Source organism: Eutrigla gurnardus (genome assembly GCF_963514095.1).
Source record: "Eutrigla gurnardus genome assembly, chromosome: 12".
Lineage (NCBI taxonomy): Eukaryota > Metazoa > Chordata > Actinopteri > Perciformes > Triglidae > Eutrigla > Eutrigla gurnardus.
This window is the reverse complement of record NC_139926.1, coordinates 16,963,559-16,984,807: the sequence shown is the minus strand read 5'-3', so window position 1 is coordinate 16,984,807 and position 21,249 is coordinate 16,963,559. Positions and strand designations below refer to the sequence as shown.

At 42.6% G+C, this 21,249-nt stretch overlaps 3 protein-coding genes across 4 annotated transcripts; all 3 read right to left on the bottom strand.

Annotated features, from left to right (window-relative positions):
• Positions 1 to 329: 329 nt before the first annotated feature.
• LOC311022100 (uncharacterized protein) lies at positions 330 to 1,624 on the bottom strand. The gene is made up of 2 exons (XM_084023132.1): positions 991 to 1,624; positions 330 to 898 (listed from the first exon to the last, which is right to left on the bottom strand). The coding sequence occupies exons 1-2, from the start codon at positions 1,475 to 1,477 to the stop codon at positions 540 to 542; spliced, it is 846 nt and encodes a 281-aa protein (XP_083879258.1). The 5' UTR covers positions 1,478 to 1,624; the 3' UTR covers positions 330 to 539.
• A 1,247-nt stretch (positions 1,625 to 2,871) lies between these two features.
• On the bottom strand, positions 2,872 to 6,001 carry cytip (cytohesin 1 interacting protein). Of its 2 annotated transcripts, none has more exons than XM_084022681.1 (8): positions 5,514 to 6,001; positions 5,109 to 5,158; positions 4,890 to 4,944; positions 4,645 to 4,747; positions 4,281 to 4,374; positions 4,094 to 4,160; positions 3,896 to 3,962; positions 2,872 to 3,659 (listed from the first exon to the last, which is right to left on the bottom strand). In XM_084022681.1, the coding sequence occupies exons 1-8, from the start codon at positions 5,670 to 5,672 to the stop codon at positions 3,178 to 3,180; spliced, it is 1,077 nt and encodes a 358-aa protein (XP_083878807.1). In that variant the 5' UTR covers positions 5,673 to 6,001; the 3' UTR covers positions 2,872 to 3,177. The 2 variants fall into 2 exon arrangements, with proteins under 2 accessions (XP_083878807.1, XP_083878806.1); XM_084022680.1 differs by having other exon boundaries at positions 5,505 to 5,826.
• Positions 6,002 to 7,347: 1,346 nt separating this feature from the next.
• Positions 7,348 to 19,335, bottom strand: acvr1c (activin A receptor type 1C). Its single transcript, XM_084022546.1, has 9 exons — positions 19,057 to 19,335; positions 15,763 to 15,993; positions 12,514 to 12,756; positions 12,197 to 12,427; positions 11,947 to 12,114; positions 11,256 to 11,412; positions 10,458 to 10,582; positions 9,883 to 10,013; positions 7,348 to 9,082 (listed from the first exon to the last, which is right to left on the bottom strand). The coding sequence occupies exons 1-9, from the start codon at positions 19,124 to 19,126 to the stop codon at positions 8,957 to 8,959; spliced, it is 1,482 nt and encodes a 493-aa protein (XP_083878672.1). The 5' UTR covers positions 19,127 to 19,335; the 3' UTR covers positions 7,348 to 8,956.
• Positions 19,336 to 21,249: the final 1,914 nt, after the last annotated feature.

Sequence of the window (21,249 nt, the reverse complement as noted above, 5' to 3'; positions counted from 1 at the left end):
TGCGTTCTGTGCTTCAACTCTTTCACCACACACTGACGGCAACACATTTCCTTTAGTAATAAAAACGATGAGAGACATAAAATGTAATTACATGGATCTCTTTATTGTTTTTATCCTGTAGCCTTTAGGACATCTTAGTGTACGTTAAGAAAATCACTCAAAAATACAGGAGGTTAAGATCCCAAAGCTCTAATACCAAACAACATCTAAGTTATTAGTAGGATTATAAAACGCTGAGCATCTTATTTATGTAATCTGCTGCTCAAATACCTGCCTTACATCATGTTCCTCTTAACCATAAAGTCCATCTTAGATGTGATGGTTTTGCTCTCCCATCAGATACGAAACAGCAGATATATAAATAACACTCTTCATTTAAAAACCTCATGTGACCCTGTGAGTTACATCAGAGAGACAAGTGGATTTAGAACAAATAAATATATAAACTGTCCCACATGATGGGCAATGGTTTTTTTGTTATGGATCAAATCCAGAAGCGGTTATGATTTTCTTGTAAAGGGGGCATCATACCCATCTTTTTACAAATTCATGACCATGTACTCAAACTCCTCTATCTTCTCGCGGGTGTTGCCTCTGCGGATCTTGCGGTAGGACACGGTGCCGTATTTGGAGGAAGAGAGGTGGTTGAAGGATTTCTGGTGGACGGACTTGTTTGGCAGGGGCAGAGTGGAGTAACCTGGACTGGGATTTTGATGAAACCCCACGGGGACGTGGAAGTCCTGCTCTGGCTCCACCTGAAGCTGCCCGTCACCCGACATCTGGACTTCAGCACAAGAACTCTGCTCCGAGGCGCCTGCCTCCCCGTTCAGCCTCGTGTTAGATGCATCAAAGGGTTCAGGGTTTGGTGTCACTTCTTCTTTCTCCACTGGTAGATCCGCTTCAAAGAAAAGGAAGGGACATTTTTGGTTTTGCGTTCTGTCAACAAAAACCTTCCTCTCAAATAATCAAATAATAATTCATTCCTCTTACCTTTTTCTGCTGGTATTCTTGTCTGGGTTTGCATGTTTGTGCAGGTTGGAGATCCTTCACAGGTGCTCTCTGACTTTTCTGGAGTTAGATTAGATCGTGCTCCCGGATCTGCAGGATCTAAATGATCCGTAGGTTCAGTTTTTGGTGTCTGGAGCTCTTGCCGTTCCTCTTCTTGTTCGGTCTGAATCACCTGCCGAGTCACGTCAGCGCCCAACTCTTCGCCAATAATCAAATCTTCCCCCGGATCGTCCTCATCTACTGCAAGACTGTTGACAAGACGCCTGCAGTCGTTGGCACCAGAAGCCCAAGATGTGTTTGCTTTTATGTCCAGATGAGCTCGATCCTCGTCGCTGTAGAACACAGAGTCATCCCCCTCCTCCGTGGACCACACATCAGGTTCCTCCAGCGTCTGGAGGGCCTCAGGAGTGATCCCACCAATGATTTCCAGCACCTGGGATGCCAGCGCGTCTTCTGTGCTCATCTCCATCAGCCTGTGATTTTGAAAATAGTCAAGCTGTTTTCTGCCTCGGCATTGACTATTTACCCGACATTGTCAAGGAGCGAAGAAGGACTGCATCCTGCGTATCAGTCAGCAGTACAACGCCGAGCTCTCTACTCTGCTCTCTAGTGCTAGTACCATGTAATTCCGTGTGCATGTTGGGCCCCCCGAAGAACGGGGGTTTTGTTGTGGCCCCAACAAAGACCCTTTGTGACTCTGGGATCTGCATATGAAGTGATTGTACTGATTCTTTGGTAATCTCTGTTGGGTGACCACCGTCAACGTTTTGAGTCTGGATTAACATTCTCCTGTAGGTTTTTTCTGCAGTGTTTCGGTGCACATGTGCTGGAGTTAAGCCCTGTTCATGTCTTAAGTTTTAAGTGCATGTAAATTCCATTGCATCTTAAGCCTGAAATGCTGATGTAACAGTATATTCATCAGTTCAAACATATTCTAGTATTTCACCCCCCCAAAAAAGCGAGAAACTAGATAAATAATGAAATAGACTAATGCACAATCTCATATATGTCATATGATAATCAGTTATCAGGGTGATATTTTACTGCAGTCATACTTTTACTTGTAATTAGATGTAAATACCTCTTTCAACATGTGTCTACACAACTTTTAACAATGCTTCTTTTTCTTATAAGAGGCTGTTCTGAGCCTATTGAACCATTTCAGTTTGTACTTCATGACAGAAAAACAGTGAAGAAAAAAAAATATCTCAACAGCTTTAACTTAAAGTATGTCATAATGCGTCAATGCCCACCCAACCTCTGTCTGCTTAGCAGCAGGAAACCAGAGAAGCGACACGTATTACAGGAAATGTGTGAGGTGTCTCTGTTTATTTAGCTTCTTTTTTTGTTATCTACTGTGCATTCCCCAGAGTAATATCTTCAATGCAGATCAAGCTGTGATGCACAAGTTACACCTTTAGAGCGTTTAGAATGATTGGCTATCTTGCATTCGTGCGTTTGTCAGATTTCACAAGTTTACTCAATTTCCTTATCTTTTTCTTGGTTTGATACCCAAACATGATCATGTATGACATTCTGGAATACGCTGTATTTTCTTGCCACTGAAAGTGCAACTTAGACATTTAAGCAGAAACCGTTTCAGCGTTTCTGAACGAACCCTGAGAAGTTGTACACAAGCTGAAAATAATGTTGGAAATGAAGACGGTTGAGCTCGCCTCGTAGCCACATCCTGTTTGGAACTGAAGAGACATCTATACTGAGTAGCTTTGGTTTTGGTTGTCAGCCACCTGAGCGTGACAGAAGAAGAAGGCTATTTGAATGTCTATGACTTGAAACATATATAATCTGTATTAGGCCTCAATAGTCTCAATTTGAAATCCAAGGTTCTACATGAACACAGCCTTTTCTGATTAATGCAGTTCTTTATTCAAGCTAGTAGGAAACATCTCATCTATATACATTACAATCTTGCATGCATTATTCAAACAAAACAAGTACATTTTTCATAATGCTTTTGTGCCGCCACAAGTCTAGACGCCAAGTGGATTGGCTCTCTGTTGAGGCTCAGTTCAAAACCCTCTTTGACATTGACAAATGTGTCATAATGTCCATTGTCTCTGTCATTTTATAGGGTTAACCCAACTTTAAGTGTGGGGAAACAATTCATCACCATGTACATTTCTTTGACCCTGTTAACCCTTCAACGCCTCACTGAGCGTTTGCTCCCGTCTCCTCCTCTTCCACTGATCTCTGGAGTCCAGGGAGTAACTTCAGGATGTGTTTGCGGACACTGTTTCTCCTGCTTTTGCGGGGCAGTGTACCGAACAAGGAGGACACTCTCGCTTCCTCCCAGGAAGGAGAGAGGGAGCTGCTGCTGTCGGCCAAACTGGAGCTGCTGCAGCGGCTGAGGGACTGGTGATGGCGGCTGGAGCTCGTGGAAAACCTGCGGGAGCCGCCTTGCGAGGGGAAATCTCTGGAGAAGAAGCAGCCGTCGTCGTCTGTGGTGCTGGCTGCGCTGCACGGGCTGGGAGAGCACAGATCCCCGAAGACGCTGGCCTGGTCACTGTCGTCCGTCATCATGCTCCTGTAGCTGCTGTCGCTGGAGAAACGCCGGCCACAGCGGCCCGAGGGGGAGTTCAGGATGCCGGAGGAGTGCATTGAGAGGTGGAGGCTGCTGTTGTTCAAGTTACCTGAAGTCAAAACAGAAGAGAGTCCCGAGTTAGAGAGAAAAAGTGCTCTGATGAGAAGTTGGCAACAGGAAGTTTGTCAGCAGCTCTTGTGTTCATTTGACAGGGGGAAGTCCTTTGTCTAATTTATCTGGAGTTTACACATCACAGCATCACAGCATCATCAGTGTCACTTTAGGACACCAGCTGTGGCTGTGTGAAAGGAAACTGTGGTCTGAAAAGTGAACAGGCCTTCTCACCTCGCGTTAGACGTTTTTCCTGTAATGTCAGGGCTTGCAGCTCCACCAATTTCTCACGAAGTGATTGCTGTATGGGCAAGAAACACATTTTTTTTTTACTTCCTTTTTGCAGTTTTTGCTCTTTCATTTTTACATTACATATTTCATTTCAATACAACCACAGAGCTGCAATATGTCAACACGGTGGAGGAGACGCACCTTAAGCAGGTCCATCTTCTTCTCCAGCTTTATCTGCTTCACCACGTTCCCACATACAGTCTCCATCCTGGAATCACATGACACGTAGAATCACACACACAGAAGACACTGCTTTCATTTCTGTGCAGTGGGTTTCTCCACTGTTGGGTCATGTTGAACAGTCCATTATGTATTGTTTGGCACTCACTTTAGACTGTTTGTTGATTCTCTTATCAGCTCAAGTATGTGTTGATGGGAGGCTCCTTCAATGCTGAGTCCATTGATAGTGACAATAATATCTCCTAAAAAAAGGAAGTGGTCAGTTACGAGAAGACAACATGGTTTTGCTTTTAATTTGTGTATGTGTGTGTGTGTGTGTGTGTGTGTAGGCGTTTACACGGGTGATATGTGACATTTCCTTTAAATATGGACACCATAAAGGTAAAATAAGGTCTGAGGTTGTTTTTTTTATGTGTGTGTGGGTGTGTGCGTGTGTGTGTGTGTGTGTGTGTGCATGTGTGTGTGTGTGCGTGTGCATGTGCGCGTGTGTATAGAGGGTGTGGGTGGTTCACCTGCGGTCAGGCCAGCAGTCTCAGCAGTGCTGTCCTCTTGCACTTTGCACACAAACGTGCACATTTCCACTGCAGAGCTGTCCTTCAGCTGCAGGCCGTAGGTCTGCAACAAGAGATAATCTGTTAATACCTTTGCATTAAAAAAAATTACACATGGACAAAAATACAAAAATATACAAAAATACTCAAGAATGAGAGACTAAAAAGCATGAAAACAATATAGATAATAGATAGTATAAAATCACCTGAATTTCAAAGCCAAATGTTTCATTGTCTTGTTTTTCCAGTACAATTGTGCTCCTGTGCAAAAGAGAAATGCAAAACAATAAATATTTTAGCATTGCTCTTTATGGATTGAATCCTCAATAAAAGCAAAGATGTAATACATGTTATTTTACATGTATATCAAAGGTGAACCCTTCTTTTGTTTGATAAATTGCACACATCAGATATGTTATATTTACCTTTGTGGGTCAGAGTAATCAACCAGTGAGTTGGAGGTGGTTAGTTTGGGCTGCAAAAGGAGAAATGCCACAGTTCCTCATTAAAACAATTCAACAGATTAAATCAACTTCCCTGGAAACTGCAGAAGTTGTTCGATGTGAAACCTGCAGCGGTGCATAACTCAAACGATTAAAATCATCAAAGGCTTTTTGCCAGTTGCACGGAGTTGCTCTCCTTTTCTACACAGTTGGTAAATCAGTGAACTGCTCATTACAAGACAATGCTGTATCAGAAAAGTCTGAGCTAATCACATTTATATGTCAGTGTTTCATGATGTTTGACCTGAATTCTGGAAGTGTGTGTGTTTACACTTCATATCATATAATACAGCTATAAATCTTGAGTTATTGCCTCACCTTGCATACTTTGGGCAAAGAGCCTGAGCTGTGCCGCTGTCGATCATTGCTTCCCCTCAGTGAGCGTCGGTACCACAGGGAACACTTCTTCCTCAGAGTATTATCCACAATGTAATTCTCTTGGCTGCCTTGGCGCGGAAGTCCATTGAAATTCATGGTGGACTGCATGTCAGAATAGTCCTCAAAGCACCATGGCGTCCTGCTGCAGCAGCTCTTCAGAGCTCGTGTGGCCCTGCCCCGCTGTGCAGCTGAAAACACAACGCGTTAAGCGGAAATCCACGTCATGTGATGGTTGTGGTGGACCTGCATCTGCAGATCACATACCTTGTTTCCTTTTTACTTTTTTTCTTCTTCTTCTTCTCTCTTGAAATGGTGTGCTGTATTGAAAAGCAAAGTAGGAAGGTTTTTTTTTCTTATTATTCCCCTTCAAACAGTCCCTTTCCCTTTTTGCCGTCTAAGCAATTCGATTTATGGTCTGTCAGAAATCAGTAATGCATGAGAAACTGCCACCTCACACCTCCACCACCACCACCACCACCTGCTTTCAGGCTCTCTCACTCCGAGTTTCTCAATGGGCTTAGCTCCAGTGTGAGCGTGAGTCCTGTGTTCTGCCAAGCAGGGAGACCTGTCTTATGTGGACGGACAAAAGGCTGATTTAGCCGAGGGGGCCAGTGTCACGCTCCCAAAACAGACAGCATGGGTCATTGGGCCAAAGGCATCAGACATGGTTGGTTCAAAAGGGGATCACACACACAGGCCAGCAGCCAGGGGAACAATGGCTGATGGGGTAAAGAAAACTGAAGCAGACTGCACTAACCATCTCCCACTACCACGCCTACAAAAAGGTACACTCTTTAATCTGCAGGGAAAAAGCAGATCATCTTTCACCGTGCACAAACCCGTATACGTGCCTTTGGTGACCAGAACATCAGAGGAAATGTTCTTTTCACTTTGAGCCTGAGTGTGTAAGAACCCAGTTGAAATACTCCTTAGGCAGCAGATTGCCTCACAGCAATCCCCTCTGCCCCACTGACCTGCAGTGGAGCCGTTGGCCAACCGACCACGGGATCGTCTAGAACAGAACAGCCCGTTTCACCAGGACATTGTAAACTTCTACCACTTTGGCTGCAGAGAAGAATGCATTTTGCTCTCGTGGTTGATGGCACTCAAAGGAAAAGTATTGGATGCGCTATCATCAATGATTCTGTATGTGAGCAAAGTTCTGCTTGACTAGATTCAAACTTTTTGAAAACTCACGTTCATGTAACAATGCATTCAAAAGCTTTCTTTGTAGACCAAATTAAAGGTTGTTGTTTCAATGATACAGTCTGTAATTGACCTGTTTCTATGTTCTAAAATATTAATTTAGGCCAACTCTTTAAAAATAGCTTACAATGTAAACCTGTTCCAAATTTGTGCCACATTTGAGACCACTGATGACGAATGTGTGGCTAACACCGTGTGGCCTCTTGTTGAGGTAACAGGCAGCATAATAAAATCCGTTAAAGCAGCTCACAGCACAATCCTGCAGCGGACTCATCTGTGTAGTGCTCATATCCTCGCCGTTACACTTTCATTTCCTCGGTCCAACAGACAGCAGCGTAAGCAGCGTACACAACCAGAGCGGCAACAGAAAGCAGAGATGAGTCAGTGAAGATAAAAGTGTGATGGAGATTGGAAAGGACCGGTTTCAGAAGAAGTGGCTCCGGGAAATTCTCTCCTACATAAAGTAATGTTCAAAGCTCTGCACAATCAGTGCTTTCAAGTTCACAATTGTTGGTGAGACGTTTTATACCATAAAACACATACATGTCGAGGAAGACAAACAGAAAACCATGAAAAATACTTTATTCGCCCACTGATACAGAATTCTACACAGAATAAATAGTGCAAGAGCAACAATGCAATGGCTTGAAATCTGAGCAATGACACAAAACAGTATTGATCTACATAACTGGATGGAGCATCAAAAAGTAGTATTTTATGATATTTCATATACAATATGTATATAAAAAAGAAAGACACCAGTCAGAAAAGTCCTATATATACACGTAGCCATGACTTGTGTCACTCGTCTGATTCTTGGAGAAGCAGATATGACACGATAGACAAAATATAAGCTTTGCTTAGCATAGATGAAAAAGAATAAAAAAATACATTTATATGACACGGATCTTCAACGGACCAGTCGGACACTTTAATACTGCATTTTGAAATATTTCATAACCGCAACACACAAAGTAGAGTAATCTCATGATTGAAGTCAAACTGATCATTTCATAGAAAGAAAAGCACATGAACTGATATTTGTCAAGAGAGCGACTTCCTACTGTACATAGCTTATTTTGTTAAGAGGCAACACAGCTGATGCTACATTAGATCTTATGGTCTTTGCTTTGACTTTGGGAAACCTGTTGTTTTTACTGTACTGTATGTAGTTATAGATTTCCCATTAAAAACAAGTTTTCATTCATCATTTCAATAACACCCTTCCAGTGTGAAATAAATACATTTGAGAAATATAAAACATAGGTTTCACATTCATGAATGACCTTTTTGTTTGACAACAAGTAGCATTCACCTGTCGGAGAGCGGCTCCTTTCACAAACTAAAAGCTTTAAATGTGCAAAATGTAAAGCAGGAGCTTATAGCTGTACTTCTCTTTATGTAAAGGACAAGACAAAAACGTATTCTACTGAACACACAAGGCTGTTAAACTGTGGAGGGACTAATTTATGACTTCAATTTAAAAGTCTGAGGGCCAGAGGAACTAAAATCCAAAAGGACAATAATTGGTATTAATTTCAGCTCAGCAGGAGGTCATCAATATTATTAGTAATCCTCCACGAAACGTTTAGCTAAAGGATCCACTTGGAAATGCACAGTATTCCCTGTAAAGTGTACAGTAACCTTTCTCCTGAACATTCAACCAACCATCTACAGTTAGTACCGTGATAACTGTTCAAAAGCACTTCAAACACTTGAAAATGCAGATTGCCAGTCTGTAAGTGTCTCATTTAAGATCAGAGCCGGTCCTCTGTGATTGTCAGTTAGCACAGTAACTACTCAGCAATACTGCATTTTACATATATCAACATATGGCACAAAAACATCAATGTGCAACTTAAAGCTTTGGGCACTTAAATGACTGAGGTAGCAAAAAAAAATGATCTGTATACATTATACAAAAAACGTATTTCATATGGCTCTTCCTACCAAAGGTTTGGTTCAATTATTTTTTGTTAAATCGCTTGTCTTTGTGCGAAGCAGCCACAGAAGCTTCCCACAAAAACTTTGGCACTAATAAAACCACCTGAAGTAGCTCTCTGAGGGTCAACGGTGTGGTTGTGTGCTTAAGAGAGCGGCCTCAGGCGTTCTCTTTCCGAACCCTCGGCCCGCCGCGTCCCACCAGTGCCAGCACCGGTGCAGATCCGCGGGGAAACGGGAGCTCCCTAATCTTTGACGTCCTTGATGACGGACAGCTGAGACACCGTCTTCTTGACCCGCAGGGCGGTGAGGCGAGCAGCGGGGTTGGCATACCAGCACTCTCTCATCAGCTTGCCCATCACACGCAGAGCCTAGTGTGTCAACAGGGAGACAGTTGTTGTTTTGACATTTTCCTCATCTAAGATGGCTAATCTCATTGTAGTTCTTCCGATCTCAAAAGCTCCAATCGGAAACAAATGTGTTGTTTCTTAAGCCTTGGTGGCCTTTCGGTCAGTTTTTATCTCAGAACGACTGAGCTGGCGACAATGCTTTTAGTCACCAGCGAGGGGAGCTCCAGTTCTAAAAGCTGTTCATTCAGTCTGCTAATTTATCCTCTAAATCGGAGATCTTCAACAGGAGGTTCGTGACCCCTAAAGGGGTCCGCAGAGTTACTGCAGGGGGTCCCCCAGAATGATTTAATCCAAAAATTAATCCAATATAATGTCCAGAAATTCACATTAACATGAATGCAATTTATAATAAGCAAATATATAAAATATAAACTATTTGTTAAATGTTATGTTGTGAAATCGGGATGTAAATTGTCAATATATAATTAAATATGTTAATAAATGTACAAATCTTTACATTATTATTTTAATGGCTTAGTATTGCATCATTACAAAGAACTGTTATACATGGCACTATAGGCCACACTACACGTTATTATTGGCCCGGTTTAAGAAGCAGCACAATTGTGTATGATATGCAATAGGGGTCCCTCCACCATGTCAGCGATGGGGGCCTTGACCTGAAGAACATTGAAGACCTCTGCTCTAAGTATATGGCATGCTCTGTCTGTTTTATTTTTCTTAGCTATCTGACTTTTACAGTCTCCCACAGACACTAGTGATGAGTTCGAGGATGCGTCAGAGGCATCCTCCCGTCTTACCTCACAGCTCTGCCACTGGTTGGGAACGCTGGGTCTGAGCGTGGGCTCACACACCACCTTCCTCATGTCCTCGATGGTGGGGTCAGAAGGCACCAGGTCATAATAAGGCAGCTGGAAATCTTCATGGAGTCCTGTGAAAAAAAAATGACAAAAGGTGGAGGATCCAGTGCAACTAAAGAGGCGGTGGCAAACACCACCGAGATGACCGAAGAACTGGACTCCTTCTTTCAAGATGCCTGATTGTCTTTTTATTTTTTTTACAATATGATGTTGGAAACATATATATATATATATATATATATATATATATATATATATAAATATATATGTATATATATAAATTGAATTGAAAATTGAATTGGAGATTTTGTTCATCACGCTTTTCCTCGCCCACATTGTGACGCATAGTACTGAAAAGGATAGAAACTACAAATTGATATACAAATTGGTATATAAACAACTGTAATTAAATGGTAGTTTCATCATCAGTGACACATATGTAGCCGAATTACTGCCAGTTTTGCTGAGGATTTGTCTGTAAACAAGTGGGAGTCTATATGTGCCTTTTAAAGTACCTCTAACAGAGCATCTTCGGGCCAGCTCCCAGAACACCAGGCCCAGCGAGTAGATATCCGCCCTCTTGAATGACTCAAAGCTGGTCATATTGATTGTCTCGTCAAGGATTTCTGGGGCCATGTACCTGCAGAGGACAAAACAATTAAGATCTAATGAAATAAAAAGCCCGGTGATGGTGTGTCAACGTGGCTCCCCGTGTTTTCTGAATCGAAAATCCTAACTAGAAGAGGGACAAGCTCACTCTAAACAACAAGAGAGGACTTGAAGGACAAATACATCATTTTTGAAAACAACATTTATCAAGCTCTTGGTTGTGCTACTAGGAGTCACCAAAGCAATTTTAAATCCTACACACATTTACGTTTTAGTCTATATAGATACATGTGTTTATATCATACAAAAAAAGGCTTACAATAACCATTAATGTATCAACCCTGTTTGCTTTCTAATATAACATAACTTGAGGTTTCAAGACTCATTGTTTCATTATTGCACACACACAGCTAACTGTTATAAACAGCATGTTATTTTAGGAAATAGCGAGACTCAATATGCATGAAGCGGTGAAGCCTACTGGGTACTTGATTAGGAAAGTTTGCTTTTTCTAGCAGAAAACAGTGCCAAGGGGAAGCTGGCTCACTCGACTCTATGAGCCGATTAATAGCATTGGCCAAAAAACTTTTTAACAGGTTGACTTCAGAGAAATTCAGAGGCTGACTCCTTTGTTTGTGGCAAATCTAACAGGTTTCTTTAACATATATTATATATGTGTGGTAGTTGTGTGTTGTGAGTCCCACCTCTTGGTTCCCACTCTGTGGTTGGATGGTATGTCAATGGAGTTGGTGCTGGAGTCGTGTTTCACAGCCAAACCCAAATCTGCAATGACTGCACTCCCATTCTTCTTCACCAGGACGTTTTTAGACTTTAGGTCTCTATGAGCGATGGCAGGTTTCCCTAGAACCGAACACACAAATAAAGGTTTTTTGTGCTTCAAAGTTCATAGACGACAAATAGTTTCCATCTTTCAGAGATGTTTAAAAATAACAAACGTTTTGCAGGAGTTATAAAGTTAATACCAAACATTATGTGTTTTATGATAAATGGTAAATGGTGCTTTCATCCAAAGCACTTTACAGTAATGACTGGCATTCACCCATTCACGCACACCTTCACACACCCAACAACCACACAGGGCGACAGCCAGCTGGTCAGGAGCAATTAGGGTGAGGTGTCTTGCTCAGGGACACCAGGCACTCAGCTAGGAGGAGCCGGGGATCCAACCGCCAACCCGCTCTACCTCCTGAGCTAATCCCCCCTGATAAATGTTGTACATCATTGCAAATTATATATTATTGGGATTTTGCACTGTTGGTTGGGGAAAAAAATTGAAATTTTTATGCGTAACTTTGGATCTATTGATATTTTTCACAATTTTTTTTTACATTCCCATACAATCCCCCAACATGAGGCCAGAGCCCACAGCCTTACCCTGTGTTCCAATGATTTCCATGTGGAGATGTGCCAGCCCACTGGCTATGGACAGGGCGAGGACGATCATGCCTTCCAGAGAGACCGTGTACCTGTTCAGGTAGTCATACAGCGAGCCGTGCTCGTGATACTCCGACACCAACCAGAGCTGGGTCCACGAGCCGTTGTCTGCAACACACAGCGGATCAGTCAGTCACGTTCATCTCATAACTATAATGTGAACTTGGTTTTGTGCATCTGAATCTCATACCTTTATTGTCCGCCGCTATGAAGCCCAGAATGTTCTCATGCCGGAGCATGATTGTCTGATAAATCTCTGCTTCGCGAAACCACGACCTCTCGTCCCTGGAGGAGAAGATCTTCACCGCCACATCCTCTCCTCGCCACTTCCCCCGCCACACCTCCCCGAACCGACCCTTCCCAATGATCTCCTGCAGGACAATGGTCCGGGCTATAGTCCGCTGGACCAGCAGTGGAAGGCCTGCAAGACGCCGGCAAGACGATTAGCTTACATTTGATTTCGCTTGCTTCACATTTTGTTCAAACCCTCATCATCGGCCCGCTTACCTGATCCGGAGCCTGAGGTGCTCATGTCATAGATCAGATCTTTGAGACATTTGTCGGGCGACATCATCATCTGGTCCTCCAGAGGATCCTCCGGGTCCTGCTTGTGGGCTCTGCTGTAAACACAGCGGTGGCCCTGCACAATGAACACACTCAGTAGGATCCCCACACACAACAGGCAGGAGGGCACCAGGATCACCACAGCAAGCTGCAACCTGCTCCAGCCGGCTTCTTCTATAGGCCTCTCTGATAACACACACAGAATGAGACTTACAATGATCACGCATACATATTCCCCATTATCGTTGCACCCTCTGGTGGTCATTATGGATTATTGAGCATCGTGTGTGGACTGAAGTAGCAACACATTTTGTCAAACGATGATGATCCACAACCGTAAACATGCAGTTAACGTTGTGAATTCACACAAAAACTGAAACTTAAAACATGTACAGGATCCTCTTTATACATCATCACACCCTTACAGCATTCTCTGATGGCTAATGATGGGTGGGTTGACATTGTAGTGACTTGAACGCCTTGTGCGTTGGTATCAGACGTCGAGGGGTGCGACAAAGCGTCAGCATTTGACGAGTTGGGAGTTGGAAATCATCATCTCAAGCAGACATTATATTATAACAGATATGCTGATGGTTTGTAACGCTCGTCTGACCTTAACGCAAGCTCAGCAAAATGAAGTCGTCGCCCTGTCGACGATCTTAGAATTTAAAGAGATGGGAATTGCACATTTGGCAGATGTAAAAGTTCTGTCTGCCAAGAAATGCGTTTCTTCAGAGCACCAGGAATGTTCCTTGTGCCCATAAATGTCATTAATCAAAGGGGATTCATAGATACGGGGGCAGAAGCTTTTAAAAGGTTTCTGAGTAAAATCTAAATGCATTTTTTGCTTCTTCATTTAAAATAAGTGGCATGCACTGATGGACAACAGGTGCACGATGAGAGTAAATGGTGGGTTGAACAAAACAAGGTAACCTGGCATCTCTGACCTTCATTCTGTCTGTGGGTGGACAGACCTGGACACAAACAAAAATAGCAGAGCTGGTGGGCACTGGGATAATAGGAGATTTAAAGACATGCTGACAACTCACTGCACAGTGAACACTGCAGCAAAAAAGAAAAGTAGAATTCAATTATAGGCCTTTGGAAATACAAAGAATGAATCACTTCAGAGTGATACCAAGTTGATTCGGCCAACTTAGGTTGCTGTCGCCTCGTTTGACCTCCAAGAGGGACTGCAGGAACTCTTTCAACATACACAGTTTCATTATAAACAATTCACTCGAGAGTCCTAAAACTAATCCATGTTTCCTCAGCCTCTTCATCTCCTCAAATCCCCCCAAACCACGGAATGAACGTCCTCGCCGGGAGTGCCTCACACATGCAACATCTGACAGATGGCCCAATGTGTCGAGCAGCACGTCGTGAACTGCACCACAGTTTCCTAAGACATCTTTAGCCTTTTACCTAAATACATGTCCTTGCATGTGTCCAACTGGAGCTCAGCAGACACAGTGGGAAACAACACTTTCCTCTGGCCACGTGGCAAAAAGACCTTCTACCAACGGCAGCTCTTTAATGGCCACTCTGCGTGGGTCAAGGAAGTCACCTCAGCACGTCATTTCCACTTTAAGGTGTCCAACAGGAGGATCGCTCCTTCACCTCAAAGCTGTAAAAGCATTCTGCTGTTTAAGGTTGACGAGTCATTACGTCCTTGTGTATAGAAAGTGGATGAGCTCACATGCTGCTGTTTAGCAGAGCAGTGGAACAGATTGATCCTGGTGTCCTCAATTCACAGTCAACGCCATCACAGGCCGGGGGCGCCGCCCTGACCCACCTCATCAAAGGTCGACTGCAATTTACACACTAAGTCCCCTGAATCACCTCGATACTCGATTTGTACAGGTCTGACTATCTGACTTTTTATTTATTTTGCCCTTTCTCTTTCGTTTTCCTTACTTTTTCTGTCATTTGGTGTCAAAAGAAGGGATGTTTTTACCAGGAGTGAATATTGTTGAAGGTTTTAAAATGCAGAAAGAGGAAAATTGGGCTGTTCTGATTTTGAATACAGCAGCGTTCTCTTTTAGCACATTCGATGCAGGTGATGGGACCTGAAAAGGTGGTGGGGCATGTTTTTTATGTTTATATTTCATATTTATAACTATAAAGAAAGTTAGAGCTAAACGGTTGATTATTGATTAGCTGATCGACAGATAATTTATTGCTAACAGTTCTAATAATCAATTAACCACAAATACATAACATTTGTTAACCTGAATAAACTGAATATCTTTGAGTTTTTCATTGTTAATATTTGATATAACCTTTATTGATTAACTAATACAATAATTGGTGGATGAATTAATAATGAAAATAGTCCGCCAGAATGGTGTACTCATGAGTAATTAATGGGATTGGAAAAAATAATTCACTAAGGGGTTTGCAGGCACTGAAATGAATATGATTGTCATAGAAGGTTTCGCAGGTTCACAAAGGCTATAGGATGCATTTTAATTTTCTCATATATATATATATATATTTTATCTCGCCACATACAGTATAATTATCACTCTAGATAGATGCTAATGTTACACCAGGTCCAACATCATTCACAAGGTCATAATATGTCAAAATCTGTGGGGTTGTTAGTGTTCAGTTATGATTTCTGGAAGTCTCTACAGCATTCAAACTGCCAACTCAAACTGAATATGTGGCAAATAAACAAAAAGACATAACACATTACAGCACTCTAACAGAAAAAACCCCACCATGAACCGCCGTGCTAAGTCTAACTGATGTTCCCATGTTTTCCACTGAATTGTCTGTCCACAGGTGTAAGTAATCCCACTCTGTTTAACTTCCACCCGGCAGACCCATGAAAGGCTTTTAACTTGCAGCAGGACTACATGCCTGACAAAGTATTTATTTATAAATCATTGGAGGGAGGGGGAGGATCACTCACCGCCGTCCCGTTGCCTCTGCCAGATTTGTTATGTCACAGGATCTAGTAGGATCAGCATCCACCTCGTCTAGCCGAGGCCAGAATGAGTGGGAAATCCCACACTGATTGGGGTGGTGTTGCTGTCGAGTGACTACTGCAACTCCTAGGCAATGGGAAATGGTCTGAGGGGATGAATCCATCTTCCCTCTATTGTTTTGATCTCTTTTCCTTTCCCACTTTTTTTTTTAAATAAGAGAAACAGTACTGCGTCAGAAGCATCCTTTTGTCTGTACCTGGGTGTAGGTGCAGAGTCTCGTTGTTGCAGAAGTCGGTGAAGCAGCAGTTCCTCTTGGAGACGTTCCGGGAGCTGTAGCAGAAGACCTGGCCCTTCATCTCAGAGGGCGACAGGCACGTCTTGACCGCCTCCTCCTTCCCGTCGATCAACATCACGGAGTTCCAGCAGGCGCCGTCCGCGGTCGTCTCACAGGTGTGGTTGGCACAAAGCTGGCACACGCACTTCAGACCTGAAACACGTTACGTCACAAGATGGTTAGGTATCTGTTTTCTCCACGGATGCTCTCTGGAGGACACCAGTTCATTAATTGACTATCGGTGGGGGTGAAAGGTCACCAGACGAACCGTTTCACTCCCAGACTGCAAGCGGTCTTTAACGCTCTAGAAGCTGCTGTTACGTAAGCAGGTGCAGGCTCTTGAATGGCTGGAGGTGGAAGAACCAACGTCATGCCTCTTAGTTTAACACCCAGATAATCTTGTGTTCCTCTCGGAGCTGCTGTCATGCTTTGTTTGATAAGACTGAGAGTGATTGAGAAGCAAGCTTTGCACTGGCTGCTCTCTGGAAAACCCTGGAAATGAACTCTACTATTACAATGGACAACTGAACTATTTTTAATGTATGAAGAAGCTCAAATGTATGCTTGATTATATTATTCCATAATAAGGTAGTTAAATGTCTCCAAAGGAAGTATAAATCTCATGATAAAGTTTTAAAAATGATTATCAGAACATTTACAGACAAAGTTTTTTTCAATATTTGAAGCATTTTTTCAAAATGTGACCATTGAATATTAAGTAACCTCTTTGTACTTGAATGCAGATGAGTTCGCTCAGCGAACAATAACCTCAAGTTTCAAAAAGTATTATTATATGTAAGTTAATTCATTCATAGCAGAGCTTTGAGTTTCCAGGTGTGCCGAATAAAGTTTAAATTCTTTTAAAAATGGTGGATGGTGAAATTCTTGTTCTCTGTCCAATTAGCAGCTTGCATGCCGGGCCAGTCTAGTTGTATCAAAACATTCATCAAAGGTATTTCTGTCTGGAGGATTGACTGCTGATGAAAGGCGTCTTGGGATCGTATGTCATCTCATGACACGTGTTTTTTCTTGTCGGTTCGACATCACCTGTAGGCTATTTGTCACATATCAACAAACGTGAGAGGTGTTTATATTGTATAAAGAAGAAACTAGAAAATCTGGATACAGTTTGAGATACAAGACCTACATAAACCTCCATCAGTTGTTCGAACTGCTGAATTGTTGTGACAGAAGTATTATTCATATTGGACACGTCAAAGAGATGTTATGCATATGTGGTCATACAGATGGAATTATATAATGTATAGGAATAATAATATGGATTTACAAAAACCCCCACAATGTTCTTTAACAGTATACTTTAGGGTTGCTTGGCAACAAACTTACTAACCTGATTAAGGTTTGTAGCTACTGTAGCTCTGTAACATTACAAGGTTAATCTTCTTTCTTTTTTTTAAGCAGATGAATAACTGAGCTTGCATGTGTTCATTGGCTTCTGTCATAATTTCTGGTTGCAGACAAATAATTAAAGTTTTAGCCATTGTTTGTTTGTTTTTTCATTGTTATTAGGAACAAAATGACCGGTTTGGGGGACGGTGTGCCATTAACACTTTAACTGTGTTCAGTTTGCAAATCAATCAATCATTACAACAACAGTGCATCACATTATTTGGCTAAAAAGAAACAACAAAAACACAAATTTGAATAAAATTAACATACTTGTTTAGTCTGTTTACTGCTCCGTATCTTTCCTGTCACTTACATCAGGCCACAGCTCTTTAGTCACATTGGATTTACTGTATTATTTCCCCCTAAATCAGACACCTGGTGTGACTTGTGACTTCATATTGATTAGGGATTCAAAGGTTGTGTATTTCAACGTGGTGAATATAAACCACAACAAACTGCGTGAACCAGAAGCCGTGAAAGATAAAGAAACAAGTGCCTGTAATTTTCCAGGAACTCTGGATTTGGTAAGATTCTGGAGATATAAGTTATTTCCTGAACAAAGTTCAAATGTGTTTACTCCTAAACTTAAAGGTGCAATGTCACCAGTCAGCCCTTCTCTGAGATGTCCAATAAAGTAGACATGAGTAGAGACAAACAAGTGCTGCTATATATATATACATTCTGCATATCATATATCATATCATATACTTTTCTGATATAGCTCATCTTTTCTGATATATCTCCCATCTCCATGTTGCCCCATTTGAAACACACACACAGACACACACACGCACACACACATACACACACCTTCCTGTAAGTTAGTGTTAATGTTCTATGCCAAGCCGTTAGTGGTCAAAAACACTTTTTAACTTTATGGGACAGACAACCTTTGGGTGAGGGATCACACCAGGACACACGGACAGCAGCAGGTAATAGTCAGGTATAGTTTGTGAGTGGGAGGAGCAAGTCCTGCCACTGCAAATTTTAAAATTGATATTACATTTTTTAACATTAATCATCTTAACTGTTTCAAAATGATGAAACATCCCAATAACACACTGTTTAAGCTCATGGTTACATTTTCCCATTGATGTTTGTCCACCCAGCAGTTCAAAACATGAAAATATTAAAATTACTATTTAACAAGAAAAGGCTGCAAATCCTCACATTGGAGAAACATGTATAAATTAATTATATAATTATAATAGTTCTACTAAAAAAAATGATGTTCAATATGCAAGAAAGAGTATCCAGAAAGATCTCAATAAGATGTGAAATAAAACAAAGCTGTCCTGCTGTATGAAACCAGCACATTTTAAGTTTTGAAGAATGAATATTGGATGACTTGATGAAGCACTGTTTTCATTCCTCTCGTCTTTTCTGGACAACACGTGTCTTATTAACAGCTACAGCCTTACATGTGACACAGGTAGAGTATAGGAGGGTTTTTTCTTTCTACTAATAACAGGTCTTTGCATTTAAATCTTATTCAGCAACAGATATCAAGCGTAATAACATATATTATAAATAAATATAATATTAATGTACAAAAGTGAATGTATTTGTGTAATATAATGTGTCATTTAAAGTTAAATTAACTTGTAGTTGTGTTTGGTTTGGTGATAAAGTCAATAACATACAATATGGGCAATTTCAGTCAATTAAATTAATTAGTTTTCCAAGTTAACAAGCAATTTAAATATGAGGCAATTTAATAACTCACATAAAAAACCTTCTAATAATTAATTTCTGAACGAACCAATTGAATGAACTTAACGAGTGTCTGACGGTCAGCTAGTTTACCTGTAGTCAGCTGGGCGACAGACAGGAAGATCAACGCCGCTTGAAAGTTCCGCTTCCCGGGACGAATCATGGCAAGAGCCGCATCTGCTCCGTCCCCGACGCACCGTTCACTCGGCTACACTACAGCCGGGGAGGGGAGGTGGGGACGCGGCATGGTTCATTGCGGTAGAGTCCGTCGGTACAATGTACGTCCCGCACAAACGCCTCGCGCAGTAAAACGGAGGCGGTGAGACGCAGCGAGGGCTTTTGGCTCCGCCCCCCTCTGACCGGCGTTTAAGAGGATTAGCGCTGCGGACCTCAGAGAGAGACATGTGAATGAGAGCGTGTTGCACATCCATTTAACCGCTGCGGAGCCAGTCAAACGCCGCCTCCCGCGTGCGCGTACGGACACGGGAGGTTTCGGCCCTCAGTGCGCTCATCTGCGGAAGGAACATAATAATAATACATTTTATTTCATAGGCGCCTTTCTGTCACTCAAGGTCACCTTACAGTAAATAAAAGACAATGTACAGTACACAATAGAATAAAATAAAAATGAAGTAACCTAATAAAATAAAATAAAATAAAAAGAAGTCACAAAAGTACACAAGAGTAAAGTAAAGTATGGACTGGAAGCTCGGTTAGAGGGAAAAGGCAATCTTAAACAGGTGTCTTTTGAGTCGGGACTTGAAATGTGAAAATGTACTGATGTTCCTTATTTCGGGTGGCAGAGAGTTCCAGAGCCGGGGAGCAGAGCGGCTGAAAGCTCTGCTCCCCATGGTGGTAAGACGGACCGGGGGGACAGTCAGCAGAATGGAGGAGGATGAACGGAGTGTGCGAGAGGGGATGGCAATATGGAGAAGATTGGAAAGATATGGGGGGGCAAGATTGTGAATGGCTTTGAATGTTAACAGGAGGATGTTGTAGTCAATGTGGGACTTGACTGGGAGCCAGTGGAGCTGCTGTAGGACGGGAGTGATGTGGTGGATGGAGGGGGTTCTGGTAATGACACGGGCAGCTGAATTCTGGACCAGTTGAAGTTTGTGCAGGGATTTATGGGTGAGACCGGAGAGGAGGGAGTTGCAGTAATCCAGGCGGGAAGTGATGAGACTATGGACAAGGATAGCAGTGGTGTGGGGAGTAAGGGAGGGGCGGAGGCGGTTGATGTTGCGTATAAGTAAGCAGACCGGGTGATGTTATTGATGTGAGATTGGAAAGAAAGTGTGCTGTCGAGGATGACACCCAGACTCTTAACCTGTGGGGAGAGGGAAACGGAGCAGTTGTCAATGGTGAGGGGGAAGTTGTTGGTTTTGGAGAGTATTGATTGTGTGCCAACGAGAAGAATCTCAGTTTTGTCAGAGTTGAGTTTTAGTAGATTTGAAGTGAACCAGGATTTTATTTCAGTTAAGCAGTCAGTAAGGGAGGAGGGCGGCAGGTTGGAAGTGGGCTTGCTGGCGAAGTAGAGCTGGGTGTCATCCGCATAGCAGTGAAAAGTGATGTTATGTTTGCGGAAGATATTGCCAAGGGGGAGGAGATAAATGATAAAGAGGAGGGGCCCCAGGACAGAGCCTTGAGGCACACCTGAGGTGACAGGGGAAGGTTGGGATGTGAAGGTTTTTAGCTGGATGAACTGAGTGCGGCAGGAGAGATATGACTTGAACCAGTTTAGAGGAGTATGAGTGATGCCGAGGGAGGATAGTCTCTTGAGGAGGGTGGTGTGACAGATGGTATCGAAGGCTGCACTGAGGTCGAGGAGGATGAGAATGGAGAGTAAACCAGAATCAGCTGCCATGAGGAGGTCGTTGGTTATTTTAATGAGTGCAGTCTCTGTGCTATGGAGAGGGCGGAAACCAGACTGGAACTGTTCGTACAGGTTGTTGTTGGATAAATGAGAATGGAGTTGAATTGCTACTGTTTTTTCAAGAATCTTGGAAATGAAGGGGAGATTAGAAATTGGACGGAGGTTATTGAAGTTTGTGGGATCTGCACCAGGTTTTTTCAGAATTGGGGTAATTGCAGCAGTCTTGAATGATGTAGGAACAGTTCCAGTGGAGAGAGAGGAGTGGATAATGGCGGAGATGAGAGGGACCAGGGGAGGAAGGCAGGCTATGACCAGAACTGTGGGGAGAGGGTCGAGCTGACAGGTGGATGGCTTGGACTTGCGGATAAGATCTGAAATTTCTGGGGTGGTGGGGAGCTGGAAGGAGGAGAAAG